This window comes from Malus domestica, chromosome 05 (assembly GCF_042453785.1).
Source record: "Malus domestica chromosome 05, GDT2T_hap1".
NCBI lineage: Eukaryota > Viridiplantae > Streptophyta > Magnoliopsida > Rosales > Rosaceae > Malus > Malus domestica.
The window spans coordinates 30,781,380-30,808,709 of NC_091665.1; the positions used below are offsets into that span (position 1 = coordinate 30,781,380).

Sequence of the window (27,330 nt, forward strand, 5' to 3'; positions counted from 1 at the left end):
TGTTCATGTCCTAAACAATGATGGATTACCTTGCCCACCTTAACTTTGTACTGGTTGTGCAAGAGGTGACGTTTATAGCTTTGCTTGCAGCGTTGGATTTCTTCTCTCCCCTTGCACTTCCTGGTTTGTTATTTTGGTTGCTTGCCTTGTTGTGGGCTTTCGTTGTAATTTTTGGCATCTTTGCCCTAGTTATATAATTTCCAGTTCACCAAAACAAAAAAAAAATGTAAATCAAATACCGTCTTTTTATATTTTTTCTATAAATTGATATAGAGTTTTTATCATGCATCAGATTAAATTACTACTTTTTTAGACCATCAATTTTGAACAATTGATTGAGTGGATGATTGTTTGTGAAGTTTAGTGTTTGTATTGCATTTTGTTGAGTGAGGGGTGCAACAGATGAAGAGTGAAATAATAAAACAAAAGAAAATTGAAATTAATTTTTTTGAGCTAAAAATATATTTTAGTTTAGGACCTAGTCCGGCACTGCACCAAACATTTCACTATTCATATCATGTTTATTCCAAGCCAAGTCAGTCCAGCTTAGCCCTTGAAGTTTGTCCAGTCCAAGATAATATGGCGCAACAAACACACCTTAAAAGTATAACGAGCCTCTCTTTCTTTTAATTATGGGTTTGGTCAATTGAAAGGAAAATCTCATGGACCCAATGAAGTATCCATGAGCTCAAAGACGTTGAGCTTTCATTAAACCCACATAAGTAGTCTCCTAGTTTTTCTTGCAACCCAACAAATTGTATAGCCTCGAAGAAATAAACCGGATACTCAAAATCGGTTTAAGTTCAGGCCCTGGCCTAACCCCGGATTAGTAGTTCATTAGGGAAAGGGATCTTTTGATATAGGCGCCTCGGTTTTGAATTTTTTAGATCAAATATCCATGCATTTTAGAGATTTGATTAAACTTTTTTTTGTCATAATTTTAGTCATATATGCACATTATATTGTAACAAATTTCTTATAATCTAGCTTTTTAATTACACTCTTCTCCGTTAGAGATAATTTTAACAAATATCCACGCCCTCACGGTTTTGTTTCTGGGAACTCAGACGAGAACTTCTCAGTGAGTTGTAACATCCCATATCAACCAACGGAGAGGGGGTGATGTGTCTTATATGTACATGCCCACCTCCATATAGCACGAGACATTTTGAGAACTCACTGGCTTCATATTCTATCGGAACTCCGAAATTAAGCGAGTTTCGGCGAGAGTAATCCTAGGATGGGTGACCCACTAGGAAGTTCTCGTCTGAGTTCCCAAAAACAAAACCGTGAGGGCGTGGCCGGGGCTTAAAGCGAACAATATCGTGCTATGATGAAGCCGGGACTGGGATGTGACAAAATGGTATTAGAGCCATTCTGTTGTGTGGTGCGAGTGTGCCGACGAGGACGTCGGACCCCTAAGGGGTGGATTGTAACATCCCACATCGACCAACGGAGAGGGGGTGATGTGCCTTATATGTACATGCCCACCTCCATATAGCACGAGATATTTTGGGAACTCATTGGTTTCAGATTCCATAGGAACTCTGAAGTTAAGTGAGTTCAGACGAGAGCAATCTTAGGATGGATGATCCACTAGGAAGTTCTCGTCTCCAGAAACAAAACCGTGAGAGTGTGGCCGGAGCCCAAAGCAGACAATATCGTACTACAGTGAAGCCTGAACTGGGATGTTACATGTAATTTAGCTTGAGCACTTTAATCAAATTTTAAAAAGGCTCAAATGTTTAATCTAAATAATATATAGAAACTGTAGGGGATTTTAAGTTTCCCTAATGAAAAAGGATCCTTGCTGGATCCTTTCCTGAAGATCATGTAATCGAGATCGTTCAAGATCCCGTAATCGAGATTGTTCATGGCAGTCGTTTTTCGTTAATTACTGTTTATATTTTTGGTTGCTTACTGTTTATATTTTATTAGAGATCGTTTTGTACACTCCCCACAGACACTCAGGTTCACATATTCCGATCCACTCACTCTCTCTCTCTCTCTCTCTCTCTCTCTCTCTCTCCGTTTCGCTTTGTGGTTTCAGTCTAATCCATGGCTACTCAAGGTCAAGTCATCACTTGCAAAGGTACTCTCCCTCTCTCGCCCCCCTCTCTCTATGTGTATGTATCTTTCTGTATATGTATTTACAGTGAAATGGTTGGTTGTGATTGAGAATAAGTTTTGTGGGTAATGGTTTTTTGGGTGAAATTGAAATTGGGAATGCGAAGCGGCGGTGGCCTGGGAACCCAATAAGCCGTTGGTGATCGAAGACGTGCAGGTGGCTCCGCCGCAGGCCGGAGAGGTCCGGGTCAAGATTCTCTACACCGCTCTCTGCCACACCGACGCTTATACCTGGGGCGGCAAGGTAAAAGCTTTGTTCATTTCTCCTCCGAGTCGGTTCGATAAAATTCATACTTGCTTGGATTGTTTGTATAAATTGTTATCTTTGTTTGGTTGAAATGATAATGCATTGTTTAAGTTTGTCTAGTATTCGGTGGATTACGCGGCGATTGTTGTGAATTTCAGCAAATGGGATGGTTATTTATTGAGTTTTTGTTGTTGTTTCAGTTTTGAAGCTTGAAATTACTGACCTTGAGACATCTAATCGAAATTGGAAGTTTACGATTACCTACTGTTGTGTAGAGATATTGTGTAACGGTTATTGTACCAAGTTGCGAATGGAGGCGTTCTAAAGAATATCTGGAAATCAACTCTGACCGATAAATATATTTGAAGTGTGCGCGTTATAGTAGGTCTGACTTCATAATTGTTATGAAAACTTATTAGGTTTCTTGGGATGGTTGGAAGTAGCTTGAATTATTAATAGTCGTGCCAAGTTGAAATTTTTTAAATTGCAGCATCGAGTTGATAGTTCTGTTTGTTCTTTTTTTTTTAAATTTTGTTATTTAGAGGGAACTGTACACTGAGTTTACTTAATTTACCTTGTAGGATCCTGAGGGTCTCTTCCCTTGTATTCTTGGTCACGAGGCTGCAGGGTATGTTACTTATCCATGTAGTGTCTTGTATCAATGGCTTGTTGTGTGTTTGATGCTGAAAGGGCTCCACTCATCTTGATGCAGTATTGTTGAGAGTGTGGGTGAAGGTGTTACTATAGTTCAGCCAGGAGACCATGTCATCCCTTGTTACCAGGCAGAATGCGAAGAATGCAAGTTTTGCAAATCAGGGAAGACAAATCTTTGTGGGAAAGTACGTGCTGCCACTGGAGTTGGAGTCATGATGAGTGATCGCAAAAGCCGTTTCTCTATAAACGGAAAACCTATCTATCATTTTATGGGAACATCAACGTTTAGCCAGTACACAGTTGTTCATGATGTTAGTGTTGCAAAGATAGACCCAAAAGCTCCATTGGAGAAAGTTTGTCTTCTTGGATGTGGTATTCCTACTGGTAAGGATAATAGTACTTCTTTAGCTAGGCCCGGTGAATGTATTTCAACTTTTGTTAAAGCATACATCTTAATCATAATTGTTTGTTAATATTGAATTCTATAACTGGTTATATTGATAGATTAGAGCGTGGAATTTTCATCACCGCTTTCCTAGTAAATAGCCTCTTTCTTTTTATGGGGAAGAAGAAAGAAGATTGTAATGACTCTCTTTTTTTTCTATGGTTATGACATGTATGATGTATGACTTATCTTATGCTTCTATCTAGATTATTCATGTGTGTCCCTGCTTGTGACATATACTAGGTCTTGGAGCTGTTTGGAACACAGCAAAGGTAGAAGCGGGATCAATCGTTGCTATTTTTGGCCTTGGGACTGTTGGTCTTGCTGTAAGTTTGTATTTGAACCCTAAGTTAATAATCTTGTGCTGAGTTCTAAACTGTAATGAAGTAATTGTCATAACTTGACAGGTTGCAGAAGGTGCCAAAACAGCTGGTGCATCACGGATAATTGGCATTGATATTGACAGCAAAAAGTTTGATAGAGGTACATATTAAGTTCTCCATATTAAAACCTTACTATACTATATAGTGTCTTGTAATTGACTGTTTATGTATGGAAGAGCTCTGGTTTTACATGCTTGGGGACAAAGCTGGTATCACCTAGTGAGCGAGAGAAAAAGTTGACTTCTACTTTTATGGGAATAAGGAAGGAAAAGTATTAGGAAACTAGTTCCTGTGGATCATGGTAGTCAGAACGGGTCACATTCACGCTCATCCGTCACATAATCTTGAAGCACCTGAAATCAGCCTTTTGTAGTAGTATTACTGTATTAATACTTTATTTCCTGCACATTGGATTCTTTTTCTTAGGTCATTTAACTTGTCATAAAAGACGGAACAAACCCTATCAAAAGATCCTCAGCTTGTGTTTTTAATATCTTTTCTCATTAGCTGTATCTCGGATTCATTCAGCGAGGTTTTTATAAACAATTTAAAGCTGACATTCTATTGCAATTTCTTATTTGCAGCAAAGAACTTTGGAGTTACTGAATTTGTGAATCCAAAAGACCACGAGAAGCCAATCCAACAAGTCCTTGTTGATCTCACTGATGGTGGTGTTGACTACAGTTTTGAGTGCATTGGAAATGTCTCGGTGATGAGGGCTGCCTTGGAGTGCTGCCACAAGGTGAGTGCTTTTATGACTGCTTCTCAAATTTTTGTGCATAAAACACATATTGAGGTCACTGAAATTGTTTGCAGGGCTGGGGAACATCTGTTATTGTTGGTGTTGCGGCATCAGGGCAGGAGATCTCTACTCGCCCTTTTCAGTTGGTGACTGGTCGTGTGTGGAAAGGAACAGCCTTTGGTGGTTTCAAGAGCCGCTCGCAGGTGCCATGGCTTGTAGAAAAGTACTTGAAGAAGGTAAATGATTTTAACAAATATTCAACAATATGAATTCCTTTATAACAAATTATATAGCGTATAACATTACGTCATTGTCTTTGCAGGAAATCAAAGTTGATGAATACATCACCCACACTTTGACTCTTGGTGAGATCAACAAAGCATTTGATCTGATGCATGAAGGGGAATGCCTCCGGTGTGTGCTTTCTACCGATGCATGAAGTGGGATGTCTTCGGGGTGTCCTTGCTACGGATTCACGAAGAATTCCATTGAGGCTTATTCCAAGTTTCTTGTGTGATGGAACTCTCTTTATCCTTATGCCTTTTAACTTTGACACTGCTCTGCTTTGATTATAAATAGAACTTCGGGCTGGTTTGCCATGTGTTGTATTAAAACGTCTTGCAGTTGTGCTATGCTATCTTATGTGTATATTGTCGGAACGTTTTGCTGCAGAATTATAAGATTTCTATCGGTGTTTTGTCTTAGTTGAATCTTGTTCTCGGTCGAGTTGCCTTGCTGCGTTTATCTGTCGAGAAGCCTAAATGCAAAGGAAGCTTTTGTCTTCCTCCTTTTTTCAGTTTTTGTTTTTCCCTTGTCCGAATTTTCAGAAGAGAAATGATAAATACATTCTTTTTATCTTTCACAGGCTTCCGTTTAATTTGTCAGTTGAAACTGTTTGATTTATTCAATTCAATGATTAAAAATAAAATGACCGATAAAGACCTTAAAAGATAATTTATAATTACTTTCATTGTAGTAGAACGACCGATAGACGACGACCTCCTTCCCTGCCAGAACTATCGGTACTGATAGGATGTCGAGCCCCTGGACTTGAAAGGAACAGCTTGCGGTGTCAATGGATGAAGCATCATCAACTTGGCCTGGCAGTGCAGCAAAAGTTGCATCTCTCCTTCCGCTGTGCAAAGGACGGAAAACACGCACGACAGAGAGCAATTGGAGGGCCTCCAATTTGGTCACTTCACTTCTAATGGACAGGAACGTTGTTTGAGTTTTAGTACTAATCCTCAAAAGAAATTTTCGTGCTGTTGGATTTTCATTTTTGTGGTAATTCGATCTTCAAAGAAATAGGAAAAAGATTGTTATGGCAGTGAAGGACACTTTCTACCTATCGCTCGGATCGCCCACGCTCAGCATCGACGATGCGATTCCGGCCAGAAAATTGCTCCAGTCTTGGAACCAAACCGTCTATCCTCACAAACCCACCTCCATTCTCATCATCTCCGCACACAGGGAGACCGCCGTCCCCACCGTCAACTCCATTTCCGGCCGCCACGACACCATCTACGACTTCCCAAATCGATGTACCAGCTCAAGTACCCTGCCCCCGGCTCCCCCCACCTCGCCAACCGCGTCATGCAGCTGCTTACGTCGTCTGGCTTCGGGCCCGCGGACGTCGATAGCAAGCGGGGGATCAACCACGGCGCGTGGGTCCCGCTCATGATGATGTACCCGGAGAGAGACATCCCGGTTTGCCAGTTATCGATTCAGACAGAGAGGGACGCCGCGTACCACTACAACATGGATAGGGCGCTGGCTCCACTCAAGGACGAGGGCGTGCTTATAGTGGGGTCAGGCAGCGCCACTCACAACTTAAGGGCGTCGGAGAGGGAGATGCGTGGGTCATGGACGCTCTTCTCGAAGGAAGGTACGAGGATGTGAACAAGTACGTGGACAAGGCGCCGCATGCGAAAATGGCGCACCCTTGGCCGGATCACTTTTACCCGCTGCATGTGGCGGTGGGGGCTGCTGGCCCGGGTGCGAAGGCTAAGCAAATCCACGAAGCTGGGAGCTCGGTGCTCTTTCGTATGTCTCCTATCAGTTTACATCACCTTGAACTTAGAACTTCCGGCTGCCAGTTGAAGATTGTAAGAAGTGTGAGCCGCCGTCGCGGTTGCCGCCGATCAATCATGTCAATAAAATTGCGGTGAATGAATGATTGTGTATCCCTGAACGTTATGTAAGGTGTGCATGGATTTTAAAGACTATATATTAGGGTGCATGACGGAAATAAATTTAGAATTTCGATAAAAATTAAAATTTGTAAATTGACATGCACTAATTCTTTTGTTTGGATTCATAAACTTAGGAATTTAGAATTTCCTTGTGGATGAGGGAAATAAATTTAGAATTAAGTCCGAATTTGTAAATTGACATGCACCAATTCCCTTGTTTGGATTCATAAACAGAGGAATTTAGAATTTCCGTGTGGAAAAAAACTTGAAATTTGGAACCTTCAATTCCCAAGTTTAAAATCCATGTAAATAGGTGTAATTTCCCAATTTCTATGATTGAGAGCTGAAAAATAACAAATTCCGTATTCAATTCTATTGTTCTTTTAGTCTAACCAAACAAGAAAATCCACAAATTCTAGAAAATAAAATCCCGTCAATTCAATTTCCATCATTTTAAAATTCTTTAGTAATCTTAAATTTCTTCATCCAAACATAAGTAACTAGCTAATTAACCAAACCATATATTACATCCTAAGATTTAAGGGCTAAACTTTAAGGTGCGGGAACAATACCAAATTCAAATCAAACAGATTGAGTAGTGCCTGTGTTTGAGCCCGGTTTCGGTGTTGCCGGATGGCCGAATTCATCGTTATACACATAAGCCAATCCACCATGACTTGTGACATCCATTCCTGCCATCTCCTCCTCAGTTGAAATCCTCAAGAGCTTTAACTTGTGAAGCAAGAAAAACAATGTCCCCATTGTCACACTCACAAACCCTATAACCACCACAATCTGGACCAAATGCGCCGCCAGTAGTTTTCCGCCACCGCCCATCAGAAGCCCATACGGCCTGTTTGGCTGCCCTGCATATATCTCATTCACATAAGCCTTTTTCGCAAACAATGCCGTGAAAATAATCCCCCACGAGCCACACCCCCCATGGAGCTGTGCTGCTTCAAGCGGATCATCATACTTCAACTTCTCAGCAAGCTTGTTGCACCCAATCAAAACCCAAGCCGCCACAAACCCGCAAATGATTGCAGCCCAAGGATCGACAACCGAGCAGCCAGAAGTGATTGCTGCAAACCCACCAAGCAAACCGTTGCAGACATCAGTGACGTTCCAATGACCGGAGAACAAGCGCTTTCCGAAGAGAGTAGTGAGTGCTGCTGAGCATCCAGCGAGTGTGGTTGTGACCGCCGTTCTTCCAATTGCACTCCATTGCCCGTAATATGATCCGCTTGCACCGTATGCCTTTAGAATGTTGAGGAAAGAACCAGCATTGAAGCCATACCAACCAAACCAGAGAAGAAATGTGCCCAAAACAACCAATGTGCCGCTGTGTCCACGCAGTGCCACTGACTTGCCTTCGTGATCAAAACGTCCAATGCGGGGGCCTTCAATTAGGGCACCCCACAAGCCAGCAATGCCACCAACCAAGTGAACAACGCCGGAACCTGCGAAATCAATGACCCCGGATTCGAATAAGAGATTGTCAGCACGTGCCGGGCTAGCCCATCCTTCAGCAGACCAGAACCAATGGGACACAATTGGGTAGACAAATCCAGTCAGGAAGGACGAATAAATCAAGTACGCGACGAATTGGGTTCGTTCAGCAATGGAACCACTTGTGATCCCAGCAGCTGCAATGGCAAAAGCCCATTGATAAAGGAAGTAACCGTAATCAAAAGATTGAGAGGGAAACTTGCTGAGGCCGAAGAAGTGCTGCCCTATGAAACCGTTTGACGGTGTGCCAAAGGCCAATGCAAATCCAAAGAGGTAGTAGAAGATGCCGCCCGTGGCAGCGTCAAGGACGTTGGTGAGCATAATGTTCATGGTATTTTTCGCGCGAACTGATCCTGCGCAGAGCATGGCAAACCCTAGCTGCATTGCAAAAACAAGGTAGGCAGAGAACAGAAGATAGGTGTTGTCCACAGCATAGGCTGTGTCGACAAACTTGTTTGACACAGCATCAAAGCGGCCGCAGATGTATTCTGCAGCCGCAGTGGCGTTGGCAGCTGCACCCAAAAGGGGTCGGAGGTCGGTGGCTGAGCAAGAAATAGCAGCCGCCATGACGGAGGATGGAGGAGGGAGGTGGAAATGTGGGAGATGGGTGGAGAACGTGAAGGGGTATTTATTGTGGAAAAAGATCCAATTTCTTGGGGATTCTAAGAGAATTCCAAGTGGAAAGAAGACCAGTGGGCGTCAAATACGCGTAAATAACTGATATTCCGATATTGGAGATCACACATTTTCAAAAATTAAACCAAGTTAAATGAAACGTTTTTAATTACTGAAGAAACAATTTTAAAAAATTAACAATTTACCAAATTTGTTTCCTGGTTGGATTCTACTACTTACCTGTCTCCGATCTGTGAATATTCTCTATGCAAAACATTGCACATACATCTGTATTGGTCTATTTCCATTTAAATGTGACTAGGAAGAATCTCGACCGTAAGATTCAGTATTGAAAAAATTCTCGATTCATCTACAAATTTCTATGTATTGTTAATGAATATCGTTGAAGAATCGAAAAAAAAAAAAATACTCAATTAACAAAACAGAAGATTCTATATTACAATTTTCATGGGTCAAAGTGACTGTTCATCGGTACTGTTATAGTCTGAATACTTGTAATCCGATACCATTGATGTCCAATAGCTTTGATAGTAACGGCTAGATCTACTACTGCCTCGTCCATTGAGTATAATAGAGCAAATGATGGTATAGCAATGGAGGTGGATGAGACGCGACGTCGTGGCCTACTCACGATGGAGGAGCCCAGTTCCCGGCTTTGAACTCTTTATAGAAGCTGGAGCATTTAGAAACAACATAAAACACTGCACAGGAAAAAAACGACTGGTAAGAAAACGAAAGGAACAAAACAGATACCATCTGAATTGAAGGTGACTGATAAATTAAAGACACACCTGGGATCCCTGGAATGATGAGGTTAGGTTCTCTCAGAACGTCATAAAGTGTTCCTACTTTCGTTTACTTTGATCCATTTAGAGAAACCTTTGCCTGAGGAACATCAGATAAAGGACATTCAGATAACCTTGCCGAGAGAAGTAAAACCTGGGGAAAGCGGGCCGATAATGTTTCTTTGTAACTAGTGAGTAGATAGGTGACGGCAAGAATTTGAATGGTAAAAAATTTGAAACAAATTTTCCAGTTCATAAAGTCACGTGAACTTAATTGGTAACAGAACAATGAACTGACAGATTGTGTATATTTCATTACTATCAAATTGTATGCTTAATCAAGAACAGAATGTTCGTTCCTACTTTCTTGTTTTCCCCTATCCATCATTGCTATCATTAAAGAGGAGAAGCTAAAATTGAAAATTATCAGAGGCCACCAATAATATGACTTTTTATAGCTTAAACCCCACATGCGCACACCCGCTGAAACAGAGTCATGAGTCACTTCAGTGCATCGGGAAATCATACCCAGCCTAACAGCCAAATACTCGAAGTGCATAATCAATGAACTACTGATAAACGGGCTAAAGATAATGTTAAAGCCATCCTACCTGCTGAGCTGCTACCAATAGAATTCTCATTGGCATCCTTTTGCTCATCATTGATGCTTTCCACATTAGAAGCTGGTGTGCCCTCTAGGAGACAACGAAGGATCTCTGTCTTTGACACAGAAACTCCTGAACCAGCCTGTCAAAATCAGTGACGGAGAAATCATAAATAACGGATTCTCAAAGGTACAGAAACCTATTACTTGGGCATACCCAAAAAAAGGTATTACTTGGACATGCAACCAACCTACAGAGAAAGAACAAAAAATGGACATGACTAGGTTTATACAAGTTCACTTATACGCCTCGACTACTGCTCTTTGATGCACCGACATCCATAGGAATCCCCAGCAGGCTCTACTAGTCACACTTTGACTTCAATTAACCTCAGGGGAAAGCAAACAATTCTACAATCCAGTTGTGATCTCAAGTCCTAACTATTGAGAACTAGACAAACCTAACATCTAATCACAATCCTATATACGACATGCATCCCAAAGTCCATGAAAAATTACCTTAAACAAATGGATAGAAGCATCCTAGAATCAGATAATGTATTTATGCTAACCATCGGTACAACAATCAATGCCACAACATGCACTTTGCCAAATTTAATAATTAACATCACTTCACGTAGGTGTAGCTGGTAAGGTCAGAATCCTGAGATATAGTGACTTTCCCAATTCCTCTCAGTAGTCCAACACGATATAAGCAACCCAAAATATAGATTAACTTCTACAGAAGTTTAATATTACAAAATATTGAGAAGACTCTTCAAAAAGCAACTTCGTTTTACTTTGAGTGAAAACAAAGAGATTATAATTTTAAGAGCACTATATGTCAACAAAGCGACTATAAATTAAAATGACTTACTTCGTAGTATAACTCAATAGCATCACGAGTGTAATTGTGTTCCTGATCCCATGACAAAGGCGGGCAGCTATCTGAAAACATGTTTGAAAGTTCAGGAAACCACAAAATGCACATTTATCCAAAAGCATGGCATGCTACATTGAAAACTCACAGACAATTCAGTTTTAAAATATAATACACTTTAAAAGAAGGATATCACGTTGAGATGAGCTGACAACATGTCTGTCTCACAGAAATCCTCAATGAAGTCACTGGACATAACCTCTGCATAAAGCAGAAGAACTGGCCAATGAAGCGTATTATTCTTGTCTAGTACAGGCTTTCGTAATCCAGTAAGTTCTCGATACATTGCCTTCCCAAGCTTCATGCCTCGAATTTCAATCGCGGAAACAAGGTCCTGCATTATTCCAACAAACAAACAAAGACAAGACTCAGAATAATCACAAACAGTTCAATCATAACTATATCATCCCATTACTCCATTAGAATCATAATCAAACCTTAGCCTCTGCAATTGCCTTTGAAACTTGAGCCTCACGCTGCTCATGTTCCATCTTCTTCAACTCAATCGGCCTCAACAGCTTCTTCAGCTCTTCGTTACCCGGGTCATGTTTAAGCCCGTTTTCGCAATGTGATGCCGATTCAGACAACAAGTTCAACGAAAAAGACGCTTTCGCAGCTCGGTACAAAGCCTAAAAATCAACACCCACATCACTTAACACATAAAAAATTAAAAACACCAGAACTTCAAACAAAACCCACCTCAGAACAACACAAAAAAGACTAAAAATTCAAGCAGCAATAACACGGCAAAACTCGAGCACCTTGAGATTAGTGGGGCAGAGCTTGAATGCTTCCTAGGCATCAGTAAGAGCGCGTCTATAGTTTCCAAGCAAAAGATTGACATGGGCTCGATTCGAAAAGAGAATTGAGATGTCGGAATCGGTCAAAGCTTGCTGATTGATTGCCCTCGTGTAGCAGTCCATGGCTTCCGAAAAATGCTTTTTCCCTTTTTTCACACACTCGTTCCCCTTTTCCTGCCAAGCCCAAAATATGAAAAAACGAAATGGATATGATAAGAGTTGTGTAATTCTAGAGAGAGATATAGAGAGAACCTTGAACTCAATGGCAGAGCTTTCTTTGAGGGCGGCAATGGCGTCAAGGTCGGCCCTTTCGCTTTCGGTTTGGCGTTGGGACCCCTTTTCCATTAGTAGCGCCTTACTTCAAATTCGCGTCTTTGCTATGTTTTGTTTTTCTTCTGTTACTTGCAACTACGGAGAGAGAGAGAGAGAGAGAGATAGAGAGAGAAGCAGAGTGTTCTTCAGTCTAATGTCTGCAGACTTGTACACTCGTGTGCAACAGAAAGCAGCTTATGTTTGCCGAGGGGTTTTCTGGGCCAACCATTAAGTTTTTCCTAACACTATCAGGCCTGGATATTTTTCCTTCCACAGCCTATATAGCTTCGTGTGTTTCTCTCTCTTCACATAACATTCCAAATTATTCCCATGTAAGATGCATATCGGGATCTCACGGTCGATCGACCGGCAACTGTACGCTGGTAGACGGCTTGCATTGTGCCAAGAGACACATGTTACAGTTTTTGGCTCTTTTTTTGTTTTTTTTGATCAAATTGTGGTTCAAACGTTTTTTCTAAAACACATTGAAATTTTTATTAAGCAGTCAAATGCTTCCTGAAAAAGCACTTCAAGTGTCCTGCATTCAAGCAGACGCTTCTCCTCCACCATTTTGATTGTCAAAAAACACTTTTAGCCATTTCCGTAAGCAAACCCAAGCAACAACTTTTTATTAGAAAAACCCAGAAATAATAATTAACTGGCAGAAGCTTTGGGAAACAACCAGCCTCTACACAGCATCTCCAACCTAGGGATACTTTGTACACCACTTCTTCAAACACCTATACACTTACCAAAGCTCCTCACAACCAGCCTTATTTTGCTGAATCATATGTTGTGTCAAACAGCTTTTTTCGTTTCAAACGCTAGAGTAGCGAGAGTCACTTCACCTACGTACATAAGCTTCCCGCTTTTAGCGAAGGACTAACAGTGACAGTCGACTATACCTGCGCCAGACCATTCCAGGGGGTTTCAAAATCAAACAAGAGTGAGTCTATAAAAGTCGGCTCGGGAGACAACATGTTCAGGTGAGATGCCATCGCATTATTTGATTCAGCCGGACTAGACTCGGCTTCAAAGAGCCAGCTTTCAAATTCGGTATCCAAACCATTGAAATTTGCGCCTTTGTTAGACTGCTCATTGACGGGAGCTGGCTCGGATACAGGCTCGGTGCTTTGAATTTCAGAAAGTTCAATGGGAGGCTGTTGCTGGATAGGAGGCGGCTGCTGAAACTGAGGCTGCCGAATGGGAGGTTGCTGGATGGGAGGTTGCTGAAATGGCGGCTGCTGAAGCGGAGGCTGCTGAACAGGAGGTTGCTGAATTGGAGGCTGCTGAATAGGAGGTTGCTGAATTGGAGGCCGCTGAATGTTTGGACTGGAAGTGTTAACCCAGTTACAATCCGTAAAATCCAAATCTGTGACACTTACACCTAGATTACCTTGCAGACTAGAATTCTGACTCTGATTCCCATACTGATATACACCTTGACTGGAATCCGGACTTGGTATCGCGTACTGACAAATAAATTGGCTATCATTTTGACTTTGATTCCCTTGCTGTTGAAAAGTTTGGCTGTAAATTGACTGGGGGATGGCCTGACTATATGTTTGGGGTTGGGAGGGCACTGTATTTCCAACGAAAGTGGTCATGGGCTGGGAGGCGTTCTGATGCACACTAGAATGAACACCCTGCAACCACAAGGGGTTTCCGCCATTTGATGTTGCCATGGGAGTGGAAGTTCTGTTGTATATTAATGGAGTGGCACAACTACTGTTATTTGACGAAACAAATGTACTTCGGTTCACAACAGCTCCTACTCTTTTGAACATTGAATGAGAAGAGACGGGGCCTAAATGACCAATATTTTGACCTCGGTTCCTCCCAACAACATTAGTGTGTGCACCAAGCAACTGCTTAGAAACTGAACATGGTTGGACTTTGTTCTTAGGGACAAGATATTCTGGTTGGTGACTTCTGCTTGGAATTCTGATACTAGGCATGGTACGACCGGCTGAGGTGCAAGGGCGGACTGTAGCTGGCCTAGAGACCTGATTCTGTGGTAAAGAGTTGGGTGCCAACCGAATAATATTGAGAGGTGGAACTGGACTATGTTTAGTCGGTGCCAGATTGTTTGAAGCTGATAATGGTGCAGTTTTTGCTGTCTTGAAATCTTTTCTCAGTACTTTCCATGTCTCTTCTTTGTCCGTGGCATGACAATGATCAAAGTTGGAGCCTCTGGTGCTCCAGTGTACACATGGTGCCAGCGAGTCACAGACATAACAGTGACACTACAGTTTAGAAGGAAAAAAATAAGAAATCATAGTGATATATTGTCAAACTCAGGCAAGAAAATACTATTTGATGGAAATTCTATAAGCAACAGCTTGTAAGAGTGAACTCACAAGATCACAGTGGTTCTCGTGCCGGGTAGTTTTGAAAGGAAATTTGGCACAAAGATGTCGTGGATGAGGGTAGTCTCTACATGCTACCTGCAACCAAAGAAATAAGATAAATTAAAACTGGAAAAGCAAAAGGTGCGTACATCCTTCTAAATAATACAAAAATTAAGGGATTAGACAATGTATGGTGCTGCGGTCCTGTACATGAGAAACAACTTTAACATAAGAAAATAATAACAGACTGAAAGATGAAGTGGCCAAGCAAGCAAACAACGCCAAATACAAGCTAAGCCAAGAAAAACCCACGATCCAAGGGGAACTTCTTTAAACCAATGGAACTTCAATATCAAGGTCACCAAAAACCAAGAAACGGGTTTTCACCGTAAAACAAGACTATTAAGATAACTATGTCCGAAAAACAATAGCATCCAGAAACACCAAAGCTTGTGCTTCACAGACAATGGGGCAAAATTCAAAATATGTATAAATCATTCAGATGCATCCACAAATAATTTTCCCTTACTAAAAAGGTAGTCCCAAAATTCATATGACAACAATATCATTAGCCTATCCCAAAAAATAATGCCACAACGAATCAGTTTGGTACATTTTCATGGCAACCAACCAAACAGAGTTAAGCACAAGTCGAAAAATTATTAAGCTGCGATAACTACAACACTTCAGTTAAATTAAATTTCTTTAACTCCTCCAATCAAACCAACAATAAAAAAACTTCCAAAGCATTTAGTTTTCTTTCTCTAACTTCCAATTCAGAGTAAACTAAAATTCATACTCGAACATAAATCGGGTCGAATTTATACCTGCCCCTTCTCCCCAACCACAAGCAACTCGTCGGAGCCGCTACCCGAATCCTCCACCACCGAAACCGGCTTATCCGGGTCACCGTCCAAGACCACACAATCATCGTCCACATCCGCCACCGTCCGTTTGGAAGACTTTTTACTGGGCTTGGAGTTGACCTCACTAATCACCACAACGTCATCGGAATCATCATCATCGTCATCATCGTCATCATCGGTTACCTTGTCGACAGATTCCAGAAGGTCCGATACCCAATCAAAGTTGTCCTCCTCATCCAGGTCGGTCCAGCCCAGTTCGTCATCGGAGCTTATGTAGATTGGACCCGGATCCATCGCTGATTGAAGTTCACAGACTAGGGTTTGAAGAAAAACTTGAACTTTTTCTTGACCTGGAAAATCCGAGGCATGGTTGTGAAGAAAGAAGCGAATGAATCATACGGGAAGCCAATGCTCGAACCACATGAAAATGGGCAAGCCTTGGATTTCCGGGAAAATTTCCAGAATTTCCCGGGAAAATTTCTGTAAAGGGGAAGTTGAAGGGTGGAGGAAGCGCATTTAGGGTTTTGAATTGAGCGAGACAGAGAAAAATATTAGGGTTTAAAATGGATCGCCGAACTTGGCGGAGAGAGAGAGAAAGAAAGAGAGAGAGAGAGAGAGAGGAGAGAGAAACTGATGAGGAGTGAGAAGTGACTCAGCTCCTCATAAGTCGTTTTACATCAACCCATGAAGAAGGTTAGGGATATTGTTGGAATTTGCGGTCTTGTGAGGGGCATTTTTTGGAACCAAGAAGGAAGTACACAATTTTGTTTCGACCCACTTTTACGGCTACGAATGAGTCATGCAGGCCTTGTGGTCGTGGTTCGTGGAAGGTATGACGATGGGCTTGAATTGATTGATTGCAAGCCTGCTAAAGTTGCCCAATTGGAGGGATCTCGTTTGTATATGTGTGACCGCACAAACACGTAGATCGTACGTCCGACACCTATGTTTATTTTACGTACAAATTTATTAGAAAACTCAAAGATACGAGTGTATTGCGTAGACAATCGGTGGGCTGGGCTGCATGATGAATTTGTTGAGAGTATAAATTTCACACCAGTAAGAAAAAATTTATGTGTTTATAACGAGGTGGGATGGGCTGCATGATGGATTCCTGATTGCCCCCAACTCATGAACTTTCAGTTCCCACCTCCCAACATTGAAGTTAAGACGAATTTAAATCACATTATTACTAGTCTCATTGTGAAGCTTAGCTCACCTCCGCCCCCGGAAATAACATCATTTGTTAAAAAAAAATTCTCCAAAAAGAAGAGTTGGATTCCATTTTTCATGTGGCCCCTACACATTCTTGATTTTTTTATATATCTTAGTAAACATTAAAATAATCCGTAATCGAAATCAAACTTTTTTTTTTCATTCTGATTACTATGCGTAAACCCCTAAATGTAAATGAGTAAAATATATTTAGCTACCCCTTTACTGTTCACGGGCGGTGGATCGGGTGGGGATCCACGCATGATTAAAATTAAAATTAATCCGCGTAGGTAGTAGGTTCAATGCTTAATCATTCTTTTTAATCACTAATTAACTTTTGTTTATGAGAATCTTTCCCATAAAAGTCTCATTGACTCACTTGTCTTTGTAATCAACGGCTCCAGAATCGCGCGCCTAAAGACGATTTTAATAAGCAAGTACCAAGAAAAGGAATTGGATCCTTTCTGAGACAAAGTCTTGGAATCTTCCTGATCGGACAATACAGATTGTTAGATTTTAATCTAACGACTACATATAGGAGGTCTTTTTAAAATTATAATAATTATAGTCGTTGAGTCAAAATTCAATAATCCATATTGTTCGGAATAAGAGGATCCAATTCCCCGAGAAAAAGGCACGTGCTGATCTGTACAACCTAGAAGGATTTCCCGCGACTAATTATTAATTTATTTTATTTAAATCGGTGCATATTCGACGGTCAGGATCGTAACACCATCGCATCGCAACGGTTTTTCGATTTCCGGACCCACTGCATTAACAGTTTGTCTTGTGGAAGTGGGGTACTTTCTGCATGCGACACGTTGGATCTCAAAGTCATAATGCACTTTCTCGTTATTGGAAGTTATTGCAATTATGATACTTTCCATTTTTTACTATAATTTCGTTTTAGGCCTCAAGGTTTCTGATAATATCATAAACACACCCGTTACTTTCTCATTCGTCATACACATACATTTTAATGTCAAACACGTGTTAGATTGTCTTATTAGTGGCTAAAACTTCCGTATTCAATTTATTTCATCTCAGTTCAAACTCTCATCTTCCCTTAAAATAGTTTAGAGTAAAAATATCGCTTCTATTAAAAAAAATTGTATTACTATTTAAGAGAACATTCTTTATGATTATTGTATCGTTGAAAGTTGTTTTGCTACAACAAAATAGATAGTTGGGAAGTACTTGTGTCATAATTTGTTTTATAGTTAACTATAGTCGAAGTTATAATAATAAATAAATAAATTAGTTATAATTAAGTCAAGTTAAGAATTCAGCTCTCTTTCATTGCAACTAAAAATAATTACTTGATGTTATGTATTTGTGGTCTCATAACTTACCAAAATTAAATCATGTAACTTTTCTCTATGTATTAGAGTGAAAAACACCACACATAATTTTCTAAGCCAACTGCTCATCCATATTAGTTTCACATAATTTGTACTAGGTCGATTCCATTTTAGCAACCTACCTTTTTCTTTGTTTTATAGGAATAAAGAGTTTTATTGAATTACTATAAGATAATATATAAATAGTAAAACGGGTAGCCAAATAATTAATCAAATTCAAATGTGAAAATCATAAATAAAAGTATAATCTTAATTAAAAGACTCGTTCTCTAAAGTTAATTACAATACAAATAAAAAAAGAAACAAAAGAGAACATAAAACAGTTTCTTAGAAAGTAACTTGAAAAGCTAAGACAAAATTCAATTTTTCGTGGGATAGTTCAGTAGTTTGAGACGAATATCAAATCTGTATTTCACATGATGTGTCCTGAATTCGACATTAAATGGCAATGGCAAGTGAGGAATGCAAAAGCATGGATAATATATAGGTAATTATAATATTGTTCATAATTTCAATACCTTTTTTTCAAAACTATTTTTGTTTCCGTTCTTTTGTCCCGATAAGAAAACTGAAAAAGTCTGGATGGTGCAATAGGGAAATATGTAAAAATCAAGGGGTGGTTTCTGATATTCTCTGAGTTTCGATTTCTACCTGAGCTGTCCTTCTCCCTTGTGTTCATGTCTGATATTCACAGACCTCTTCCTAAATAAATACTTCCTCTCCTCTCTTTTTATACAACCCCATTCCAAATTTAGCAACTCTCTCTCTCTCTCCCCTCAATCTGAAGATCAATACATTTGAAACCAAAGAAAAAAAGGTACTATATTTCTCAAATCCCAGAGTGATATGATTTTTTATTAATTTGCATCATTGTATTTAATTTTCTCATGCCAGTTACCATCCAATATGCCCCTTCATCTTCTGTTTCAGTTACAAATCAATGAAACCATGATGCCATTTTCACAAATTTTGAAATACATTTGAATTCATAAATGCTCGATTTTTTGCCCTTTCATTTCTCTGCATTTTAATCGTGTTTATATTAAATTTTGTGTTTTGCTTCGTATTCTATTGGGATTTTCCAGAGTGTGTATTGTTTGCCTGATTAAAAAGTTCAAAACTTGCGGATTTTGTGAGTAGATTGAATGCTTCTGTGATCCGGGTTTTCGCGAAATCGAGGATCAAACACATTTAAGGAGAGAATCGTTTCGGATTTTGTGTTGTTTTTTTGCATCTGGGCCTTGTTATTGTGTGTTGGCATGTTGTAGGAGCTATAAGAAGTAGTGAAATGGGTTGAATGTATGCTGGTTTGGGATTTTTTAAGCAATGGAGCGATGGAGTATTAATTCGGTGAAATGAGCATTTTACGAAGATGAGATAAGGGTTTTAAAATGGAGGGTAAAGAAGATGCCGAAGCATACGAAGAGCAGCCTCCGTCGCCTATTCAGGTTTTGCAGGAAATATCTGAGGAGGCACTTAAAGTGGCAGGGGAGACACTGCAAAATGTGGTCCCGGGTAATTCGAGCATGCCACCATTGGCACCGGGGCATAGGCGCTCCCGAAGTGAAATTGTAACTACGGGACACAGACGGAGCAATAGCTTCCAGAAATTGAAAAATCAGATGCAGAGGGCGTGGAGATGGGGTGGAAATTCGCGGGATGATTTGCGGTTGGCTTTCAATCCTGAGGTTTTGGCAAACCAAAAACGTCAGTGGTATCAGCTTCACTCCAAATCAAAGGTACTCTTGCTATGGGATTGCTTGATACATTGTTACTTACACAAAAAGGAAAAGAGAAAACAGAACTTTATTACTCGAGAATTTCATGCTATCGAGTAATAGTAAATTCGGTGGGTTTATACTATTGTGTAAGAAAGTTACCTTTTTTCGGATACTTTGTACATGAATATAGATATAGGATTTTTGATTGCATAGTTAGACATCGAAACTGGAAAAAGCAAATGATTAAATATAGTGATCCATATGAAAATCTTGGAACCAGTTTCCCCAGTGATGCTTGAATGTTATTGCTTAATAAAGCTCTGTTCTTGATCGGTTTAATTGTCTGTCTAATTAACTAAAGTTTATGATTATGATCTTCTAGGGCCATATAAGATATACCGAGCCAACTTCACTCTTTGAGCATTTTATTATTGCGGGGCTTCATCCGGATGCTAACCTTGAAACTGTGGAGGATGCATTTGTTAAAAGAAAGAAATGGGAGATGGAGATGATAAACTCTGGAATTGTTGACCTTAAATTGCTACAGCAGCGGGGACCTCCAATTCCTACATTAGAACCTCAGGTTGAGTGTATAACTGCATAAGAAGTTCCCTGGGACTTTGTTTTCTCTTCTGGCATGCAATGATAATTTATATGTTTCCTGAATGTTTTACTGGACCTACAGATACTTTTCAAATATCCTCCTGGGAAGCGTCTAGATATGCGTTTGAAAGATTTAGCTTCCTTTTGTTTTCCTGGAGGGGTTAAGGTTTGATATTGCTTCTTTTCCACAATTCTAAGTTCGATCATTAAACTTGTATTCATTTAACAGTTTTGTTGTATTGATGTAATTCTACGTGGTTCTCATATGTGGATTATCACATTACAGGCACGGTTAATGGAGAAGACTCCATCACTAAGTGATTTAAATCAAGTTGTTTACGGACAGGTACACGGAAATGTCTCTTGTAATCTATGACATATATATTCCTCTCACCCTTGCAATTTGTCTTTGTTTTATCTTGTGAATTAACACAACTTCTTGCTTGTTGGATGGTTTGAACTTGCCTCTTTCACAATTTTGTCGTAGCAGGGTTTGCGTTCACAATCTAGGTACTAATAACAAAGTAACATAAATACTGTATGAGAAAACTATAGCCTTTAGCCTTTTCATAGCCTTTTCGTTGTACTTTGCTATCTGCATTTTCTTTTTCTACAAAGATAACCATGTGAAAAACAAAAGAATACAAAGTGTAACTGGTATTGACCAATGGAGAAATAGGTGCCACAAAATTACCTTTTCCTTTTTATTCTTCCTCACTCCTATACCAGCATCTAGAGCTAAACAGTTAGGAAATGAGCCAACAACGTGCAGTCCATGTCCATCTTGCACGTGGAAAGGCAAACATATATGTAGATGGAGAAACGTCGGTTTAGCCCCAACCTGCACTTTTAAAACTAATAAAGAAGTAGGGTAACAAGGATATAGGTTTCGAACATGAGACCTCAGGGAGATACAGCTCTGATATTACCATTGAATGTCAGAAGATAAAACGAGATCAATCTTGTTTTAAAATGTGTTTTTAAGTTTATTAGTTTAATCAGTCATGTGTAGGCTGGGGAAATCATTGGAGTCATCTCCATTTAGAGTTTGCAGATTGATTTGCCACTTTATGTTTCATCTCATTATTGTTAATATTATATAAAATATATAAATATAAAACACAGATTGCACTCTAATTACGGGTATTCTCAACAGGAGCATTTAGGAAAAGATGATTTATCATTTATTTTCTCACTCAAGGTATCTTATGCCTTTTTTTATCCCCTTTGAAGATTTTTACTACCTTTTTTTTATCCCCTTTGAAGATTTTTACTACCTTTGTAGCACACACGGTTACTAAAAAGGTAATACCCTTTGATCAGGTGGCAGACAATGCAACACTTTATGGTGTTTGCCTACACGTGTCAGAAATTGTTCAGAGGCCTCCTGCTATCTTAGGCATCTCATCACCTAATTCTCATTCGATGGGAGGACTCTTCCGATTTTTGGTTTCTGCGCCTCGATGCTACTGTGTGCTATCCAGAGTTCCTTTTTTTGAGTTACACTACGAGATGCTGAATAGGTGAGATGTAGTTTTAGTTTCTCTATAACTTGTGAGTATCGCATATACATTTCAAAATCTTCTTTATCCTTGTAAAAATCAATGCATTTCACCGCTTTTACTTACTTGGATGCAGTATCGTTCAACAGGAGCGTCTGAAGCGAATCACACAATTTGCTAGTGAAATGGCACTTACTGATTTTGTCCCTACATTGCCCAATGTACAAGATAATGATGATGAGTCCCCCGAGAGGGAGTCTTTTGATAATTGGATGGACTCTGCAATACCAGTTGACAGTCCAATTGCCCTTACAGCTGCCAGTGCAGGAATTAGACTGGACGATGAGACTCCACCTTCTTCACTCAAGATATGGGAACTGCAGTCCCCTGAAAGTGTCTCAGCTAGTGAGAGTTCAGATTTTAGTCAAGTACGGTATTTAGACAAGGATGGTAGAAAGGATTCACAATGTTCTGATGACTATGGTTTTGAGGTCTCAGAAACTCGTTCGGAAGCTTCAGAAAGAATATGCGGAAACTATGGAAATGACCATACTTTTTCAGAGGTTGGGACATCTTTCTCCTCCAGAAATCGCACGTTTGAGAGTCTTGGGAGTGCTGAATCTGTATTTAGGTGGTAAATACATTGCTAATTATTTGATTTGTCATTTTGTGCCTTAAAACATAAATTAATTGATTTCATTTTTCAGAAATGGCCATACTTCTCCAGAGGTTGGGCCATCTTTCTCTTCCAGGAACCGCACATTGGAGCGTCTTGGCAGTTCCGAATCTTTGTTCAGGTGGTCAATATATGGCTATCTTACATTTGATTTATCATTTTATGCTTAATACATAAATTAATAGGTTTTTTTAATATGCGCTGTTATATGAGATTAAGTAGTACTTGAAATAGCTCCGTTATTGTTTCGCTCTTAATTCTTTATGTCATGTAAAATTACTTGATGGTTCTCGCCCTTGTTACCATATACGTACAACTTCAATAATCTATTATTATCTTTGGCAGTCCAGCTAGAAGCATGGTATCGGAGGATGAAGACGATGACCTTTTCTCGACTTGTGAGAAAGAGTTTGGTGATGAACTGATAATGGAATGGGCTAGGGTGAGTATATCGACACTGTCAATCTCACTCATTTTATTTTTCCCCATAAGTGATAATTTGATTTCCGTTTGACAGTTATTTTTGTATCAACTCTCTATGATAGGAGAACAAGAACGATTTGTTACAGATTGTTTGTGGTTTTCATGCTCTGCCTCTCCCACAACGAGGAAGTGAATTATCGTTTCTACCTCTTGAACATCTTCAAGCTACTGAGTATAGGCGACCTCCAGTAGCTGCTCTTGGTTTTGATGAGAATAGTTTAGATTCATTTCAAGATCCTGGGGTATTTCTTAGGCCTCTTTCTCTCTCTCTAAATTTTATTGTATTCTTTAGTATTGACTCAACTTACTTCACTTGGTTAAAGGTCGATGTTATGCTAGCTGCTGCTGAAGAAGCGCTTGCACTATCAATATGGACAACTGCAACAATCTGCCGAGTTCTCTCCCTTGAAAGTGTAAGCTCAGTTGTTTGGCTTGAGTCCAGCTGTGTTAAGATTGTAAATTCCTTTTACCATTTGGTCCAGATTTATTTTAAGCAATATTTATTCACATCATGTGATGTAATGGTTCTACATTTTTCCTTTGATTCAAGTCCACTGTGAGACTGAAAGTTTTAAATCCCGTACAGCCACTGAAAGTTCTAACCTAACTGCATATTTCCATGTGGGCTCACTTTTCTCCTTTGAAAAAGAGTCTCTTTTTCTCCCTCACCCCCTTTATAGTAAATATTGTTGTCTACTCTTGGTGATTCATTGGGGGTGTTTTTGCCAGATTTTATCATTGCTTACGGGAGTATTACTAGAAAAACAAGTGGTAATAGTGTGTCCGAATCTGGTAAGTAATTGTTTGTATTGGAGTTACGTGCATCAATCCTGAGAGCACTTTTTATTTTCAGAGTTTGAACATTTGACACTTCAATCAATGCAGGGTGTGCTATCAGCTACAGTATTATCTCTCATTCCCATGATTCGTCCATTTCAATGGCAGAGTTTAATGCTTCCTGTAAGTTCGATATTATTGCTGAATGTAAAATATTTTCTTATAGGTATAACCTTGTTAATTATTGAAGCAATATCATTGATGATGTCCTGAAATGTATGTTTTTCTCTAAGTTTCTTAAATATCTTCAGGTTCTACCAGGGAAAATGCTTGACTTTCTTGACGCCCCAGTTCCATTTATTGTGAGTTTTGTTTCATTTTTATAGTTGTATTTGTATAAATGTATTGCATCGTATTACTTTCTCTCAGACCCATGTTCGACATTCTTCGATCAAGGTTCTAAAAGACGCTAGGTGCTAGTCAGGCGGCGGACTGGGGCCTAGCACCTAGGCGGACTAGGCGGATTTAAGTAAATCTATTATATTTCGTGTAAATAAATGTCTGTTTATACTTAAAATATATATAATTTCATCATAAACTACAAAATAGAATGACATATATATTATGAAGTATTGGAACATAATGAAAACATGGGGGAACAAGCATATAATGTATGTTCATTTGAGTATTCAACAAGTCTTTTACAATTTATTGAAAAAAAAAATGCAAAATGAAAGTTACATATTTTCTGTCTAAGTGAGTTGCAACCTAGGCGGGTCTGGGCAAGCTAGGCGGGTGCCTAGACGGTCTAGGCACCCTTTCTTAATTTTCAAACGCCTAGGCATTAATCAGGGCGATAGTCAGCCGTCTAGCGCCTAGGTGGGGCCTAGGCGGTGCTAGGCGGGGATTTTTAGAACAGTGTCTAGGATTCACTCTCTCTTCCAAGTGAGGTGCTAAAACTGTGCTAGTATGTGCGGTTAACTTTAAGGCTTGATCAAACGCAGTTCCTTGCTTTGCTTGGATATTATGTATTCACGAAGCCAGAATCCTAAATGGGATGTCATCTCCAAATTCATATATTTCTTAGGCAGTTACAACATTCTGCATACAATTTTTCTCTTTAATTAGTTTAGTTTACATATTACTCAGTCTTGAATATTTGATTTTGATCAGCATGTACTATTTATGAACTAGGCTCTGAAGTGAAGTGGTAATCCTGTCAAGTATTACCCTGTAGAACTCTTATGATGGTCTTAATTCTCGGAAATTCTATTTTGTGCCTAAATGTTATTACTTTCTGGTATATATAGGAAATCCTAATTTTATTGCCAGACAATTCATGTTTCAAGTTCTAGCTTAAATTTCGAGGGTTCTAAGAAAACTACCGTCATTAGTTTTAGTTTAATTTTCTTTGTGCTCTTATCATATGACAGACTGGGATACAACAGTTTCCTGCAGACCTGAAGAGGAAAACATCGGATCCTGTTCAAGTTAATGTGCAAAAGGATCAGGTTTCTTTTATTCTCATTTAGTTTTTTCTGCTATTTTTTCCTTACCAATGGCTTATAAAGAGGTAGATGGTCTCTAGAACACTATGGAAGATCTTTGAACTCCTGCGTGTCCAAGTTTGAATCAAGCAATGAATTCTAGAATACCTTTTTTCTTTTAGGGTTATCTCTTCAGAACTACAGAATGCTCAGTTTTTTCTCGATGCTACCTTCGAGGAATTGCTACGTATTTTACAGTTTTCAGTAATTTCCAGCACTTTTTCATATTAAGAATAACTATTGTACTTACTGTTACTTTGTTGTTCGTGCAGGTGAAAATGTGTCATTTGCCGTCACTTCCAAGACATAAAGATCTAGCCACTGAATTAGGGCCCATCCATGCTAGACTGTCATGTGAAGGTTCATTTGCTAAAAAGCATCCTGTATATAGGTGCAACGAAGTGCAGGTTTACTGTCATACTTGCATGCTTACTGCTTCTGCTGGATTTACACTTGGAAACTTCATATTAGCAGTTCGACACTTTTACTAGTTGTGAATGCGAAATATATATTGTTCCTACACGTTTCAGGTCGAAGCTGCAGGTCAGTTTTTGGAAGTCATGAAGAACTACATGGAGTCACTTTGTTCAGATCTAAGGTCTTACACAATAACGAGTGTACAATCAAACAGTGACAGGGTAGAGAAACTAACACCGTAGTTTCTATATTCCTAAAAGTCCTCAGGGGACCTGGTTTGTTAACTTTTTGACATGTAAATCTTTTACTGTCCTTTCAGGTTTCTTTACTTCTTAAAGAGAGCTTTATCGATTCCTTTCCTAGCAAGGACAGGCAATTTATCAAGGTAACTTACAATCCTCTCTAAACTTCTCTTGGATGTTTCGTTTGTACCCTGAAGCCATGTCACCCGTCTTTTATTTCATTTGCAATCTGTGGCTTGTGCAGTTATTTGTGGACACGCAGATGTTCACTGTTCTATCCGACTCTCGTTTGTCAAGCTTTGAGAACGGTGGCTCCTAAGTGAAACCTGATACAGAAGTTGAACGAACACATCATTGCATGATTACGAGTTACATGTCAAGGATTTGGTCTCAAGGGTAATGGCTTCTCCAACTGCTAGTGAATTACGAGGCACAAATAAATTGGAGTGGAGTGAATGGCTTCCCACCCTATCGGTGAATGGCCCGCCTAAGGAATTTTTGTCAACCTAACATGGTTTGGGAGCATCTCCCTGTCCCTGCAAACTGCTAGCTAAAGCCTGCAGAAAATACAAATTGTAACATAAAATTATAGTCAAAAGTGCAAAATCTCCACACCAACATGTATTGCATTGCACACCCCATAGGATCACAATCCCGATATTTTATGGGGTTTTGATGTTCGACCTAATGAAGTTTTGTATCTTTTCGAAAATTTGTAAATTTCGTTCATAGACATAAAGATCCTGCCTCTGATGTCAATAGACAAAACATAGAAAAAATCGTAGCGCATAAGGTTTGTACACAAATTTGAGCACGGTGGGGTTGGGCCGCGGGCGAGAGCCAAGTCCTTGCGTTTTCATTTTTGGTATTTTTGTAGTTCAAGTCTTTTCCCAAACCCTAGCAAAAGCAGTGATACTGTCGACGACGGGGGTCGCTCTCTCCCTCTTTCCGATTCACTCACTCACTTGTTTCCCCAAAATCCTAAGCGATAAGGATTTTGGAGGTAAATGATTCTCGGTCTCCAACTTCTTTGGGGGAACAAGAATCTTGATGATAGAGATTTTGGAGGTAAATCATTCTCGATTTCCAACTTTTATATAACGTGAGTTGTCTTAGGTGGGCGCCGGGAGGGCATTTATGCTGAGAGACTCAGGCCAGGCGTTTATATAGCAACTAGACTAAGATTCCTATGA

At 39.7% G+C, this 27,330-nt stretch overlaps 5 protein-coding genes and 1 pseudogene across 10 annotated transcripts; 3 read left to right on the forward strand and 3 right to left on the reverse strand.

Annotated features, from left to right (window-relative positions):
• The first annotated feature begins 1,747 nt into the window (after positions 1–1,747).
• Positions 1,748–5,302, forward strand: LOC103435773 (alcohol dehydrogenase class-3-like). Its single transcript, XM_008374185.4, has 9 exons — positions 1,748–2,092; positions 2,235–2,371; positions 2,956–3,002; positions 3,087–3,412; positions 3,717–3,799; positions 3,881–3,956; positions 4,441–4,598; positions 4,673–4,834; positions 4,921–5,302. Exons 1-9 carry the CDS (start codon positions 2,059–2,061, stop codon positions 5,035–5,037), a joined length of 1,140 nt encoding a protein of 379 aa, XP_008372407.2. The 5' UTR covers positions 1,748–2,058; the 3' UTR covers positions 5,038–5,302.
• Positions 5,303–5,584: 282 nt separating this feature from the next.
• LOC103435948 (extradiol ring-cleavage dioxygenase-like) lies at positions 5,585–6,787 on the forward strand (annotated as a pseudogene).
• A 431-nt stretch (positions 6,788–7,218) lies between these two features.
• LOC103435772 (ammonium transporter 1 member 4-like) lies at positions 7,219–8,952 on the reverse strand. Its single transcript, XM_008374184.4, has one exon. It carries the CDS (start codon positions 8,864–8,866, stop codon positions 7,373–7,375), a length of 1,494 nt encoding a protein of 497 aa, XP_008372406.2. The 5' UTR covers positions 8,867–8,952; the 3' UTR covers positions 7,219–7,372.
• Positions 8,953–9,233: 281 nt separating this feature from the next.
• Positions 9,234–12,561, reverse strand: LOC103435770 (uncharacterized). Its single transcript, XM_008374181.4, is given in 9 exon segments — positions 9,234–9,636; positions 9,727–9,778; positions 9,780–9,820; positions 10,332–10,467; positions 11,202–11,282; positions 11,398–11,598; positions 11,702–11,893; positions 12,026–12,238; positions 12,317–12,561. Coding segments are annotated over 9 exon segments (1,083 nt in total). The 5' UTR covers positions 12,410–12,561; the 3' UTR covers positions 9,234–9,562.
• A 413-nt stretch (positions 12,562–12,974) lies between these two features.
• LOC103435771 (RPM1 interacting protein 13-like) lies at positions 12,975–16,256 on the reverse strand. Its single transcript, XM_008374182.4, has 3 exons — positions 15,555–16,256; positions 14,737–14,823; positions 12,975–14,622 (listed from the first exon to the last, which is right to left on the reverse strand). Exons 1-3 carry the CDS (start codon positions 15,885–15,887, stop codon positions 13,276–13,278), a joined length of 1,767 nt encoding a protein of 588 aa, XP_008372404.2. The 5' UTR covers positions 15,888–16,256; the 3' UTR covers positions 12,975–13,275.
• Positions 16,257–18,842: 2,586 nt separating this feature from the next.
• LOC103435769 (uncharacterized) lies at positions 18,843–26,905 on the forward strand. Of its 6 annotated transcripts, none has more exons than XR_003773462.2 (20): positions 18,843–18,986; positions 19,255–19,908; positions 20,273–20,473; positions 20,576–20,659; positions 20,780–20,839; positions 21,650–21,694; positions 21,817–22,016; positions 22,132–22,626; positions 22,703–22,792; positions 23,017–23,113; positions 23,217–23,396; positions 23,478–23,567; positions 23,884–23,946; positions 24,040–24,114; positions 24,243–24,293; positions 25,365–25,442; positions 25,751–25,869; positions 26,009–26,116; positions 26,215–26,280; positions 26,382–26,905. XR_003773462.2 is itself a non-coding variant. In XM_029102559.2 (20 exons), exons 2-20 carry the CDS (start codon positions 19,561–19,563, stop codon positions 26,454–26,456), a joined length of 2,559 nt encoding a protein of 852 aa, XP_028958392.1. In that variant the 5' UTR covers positions 18,843–18,986; positions 19,255–19,560; the 3' UTR covers positions 26,457–26,905. The 6 variants fall into 6 exon arrangements, 4 of the variants coding, with proteins under 4 accessions (XP_028958392.1, XP_028958394.1, XP_070678668.1 ...); XR_003773461.2 differs by having other exon boundaries at positions 24,225–24,293; positions 26,382–26,496; XM_029102559.2 differs by having other exon boundaries at positions 24,225–24,293; positions 25,751–25,885.
• The last annotated feature ends 425 nt before the right edge of the window (positions 26,906–27,330 follow it).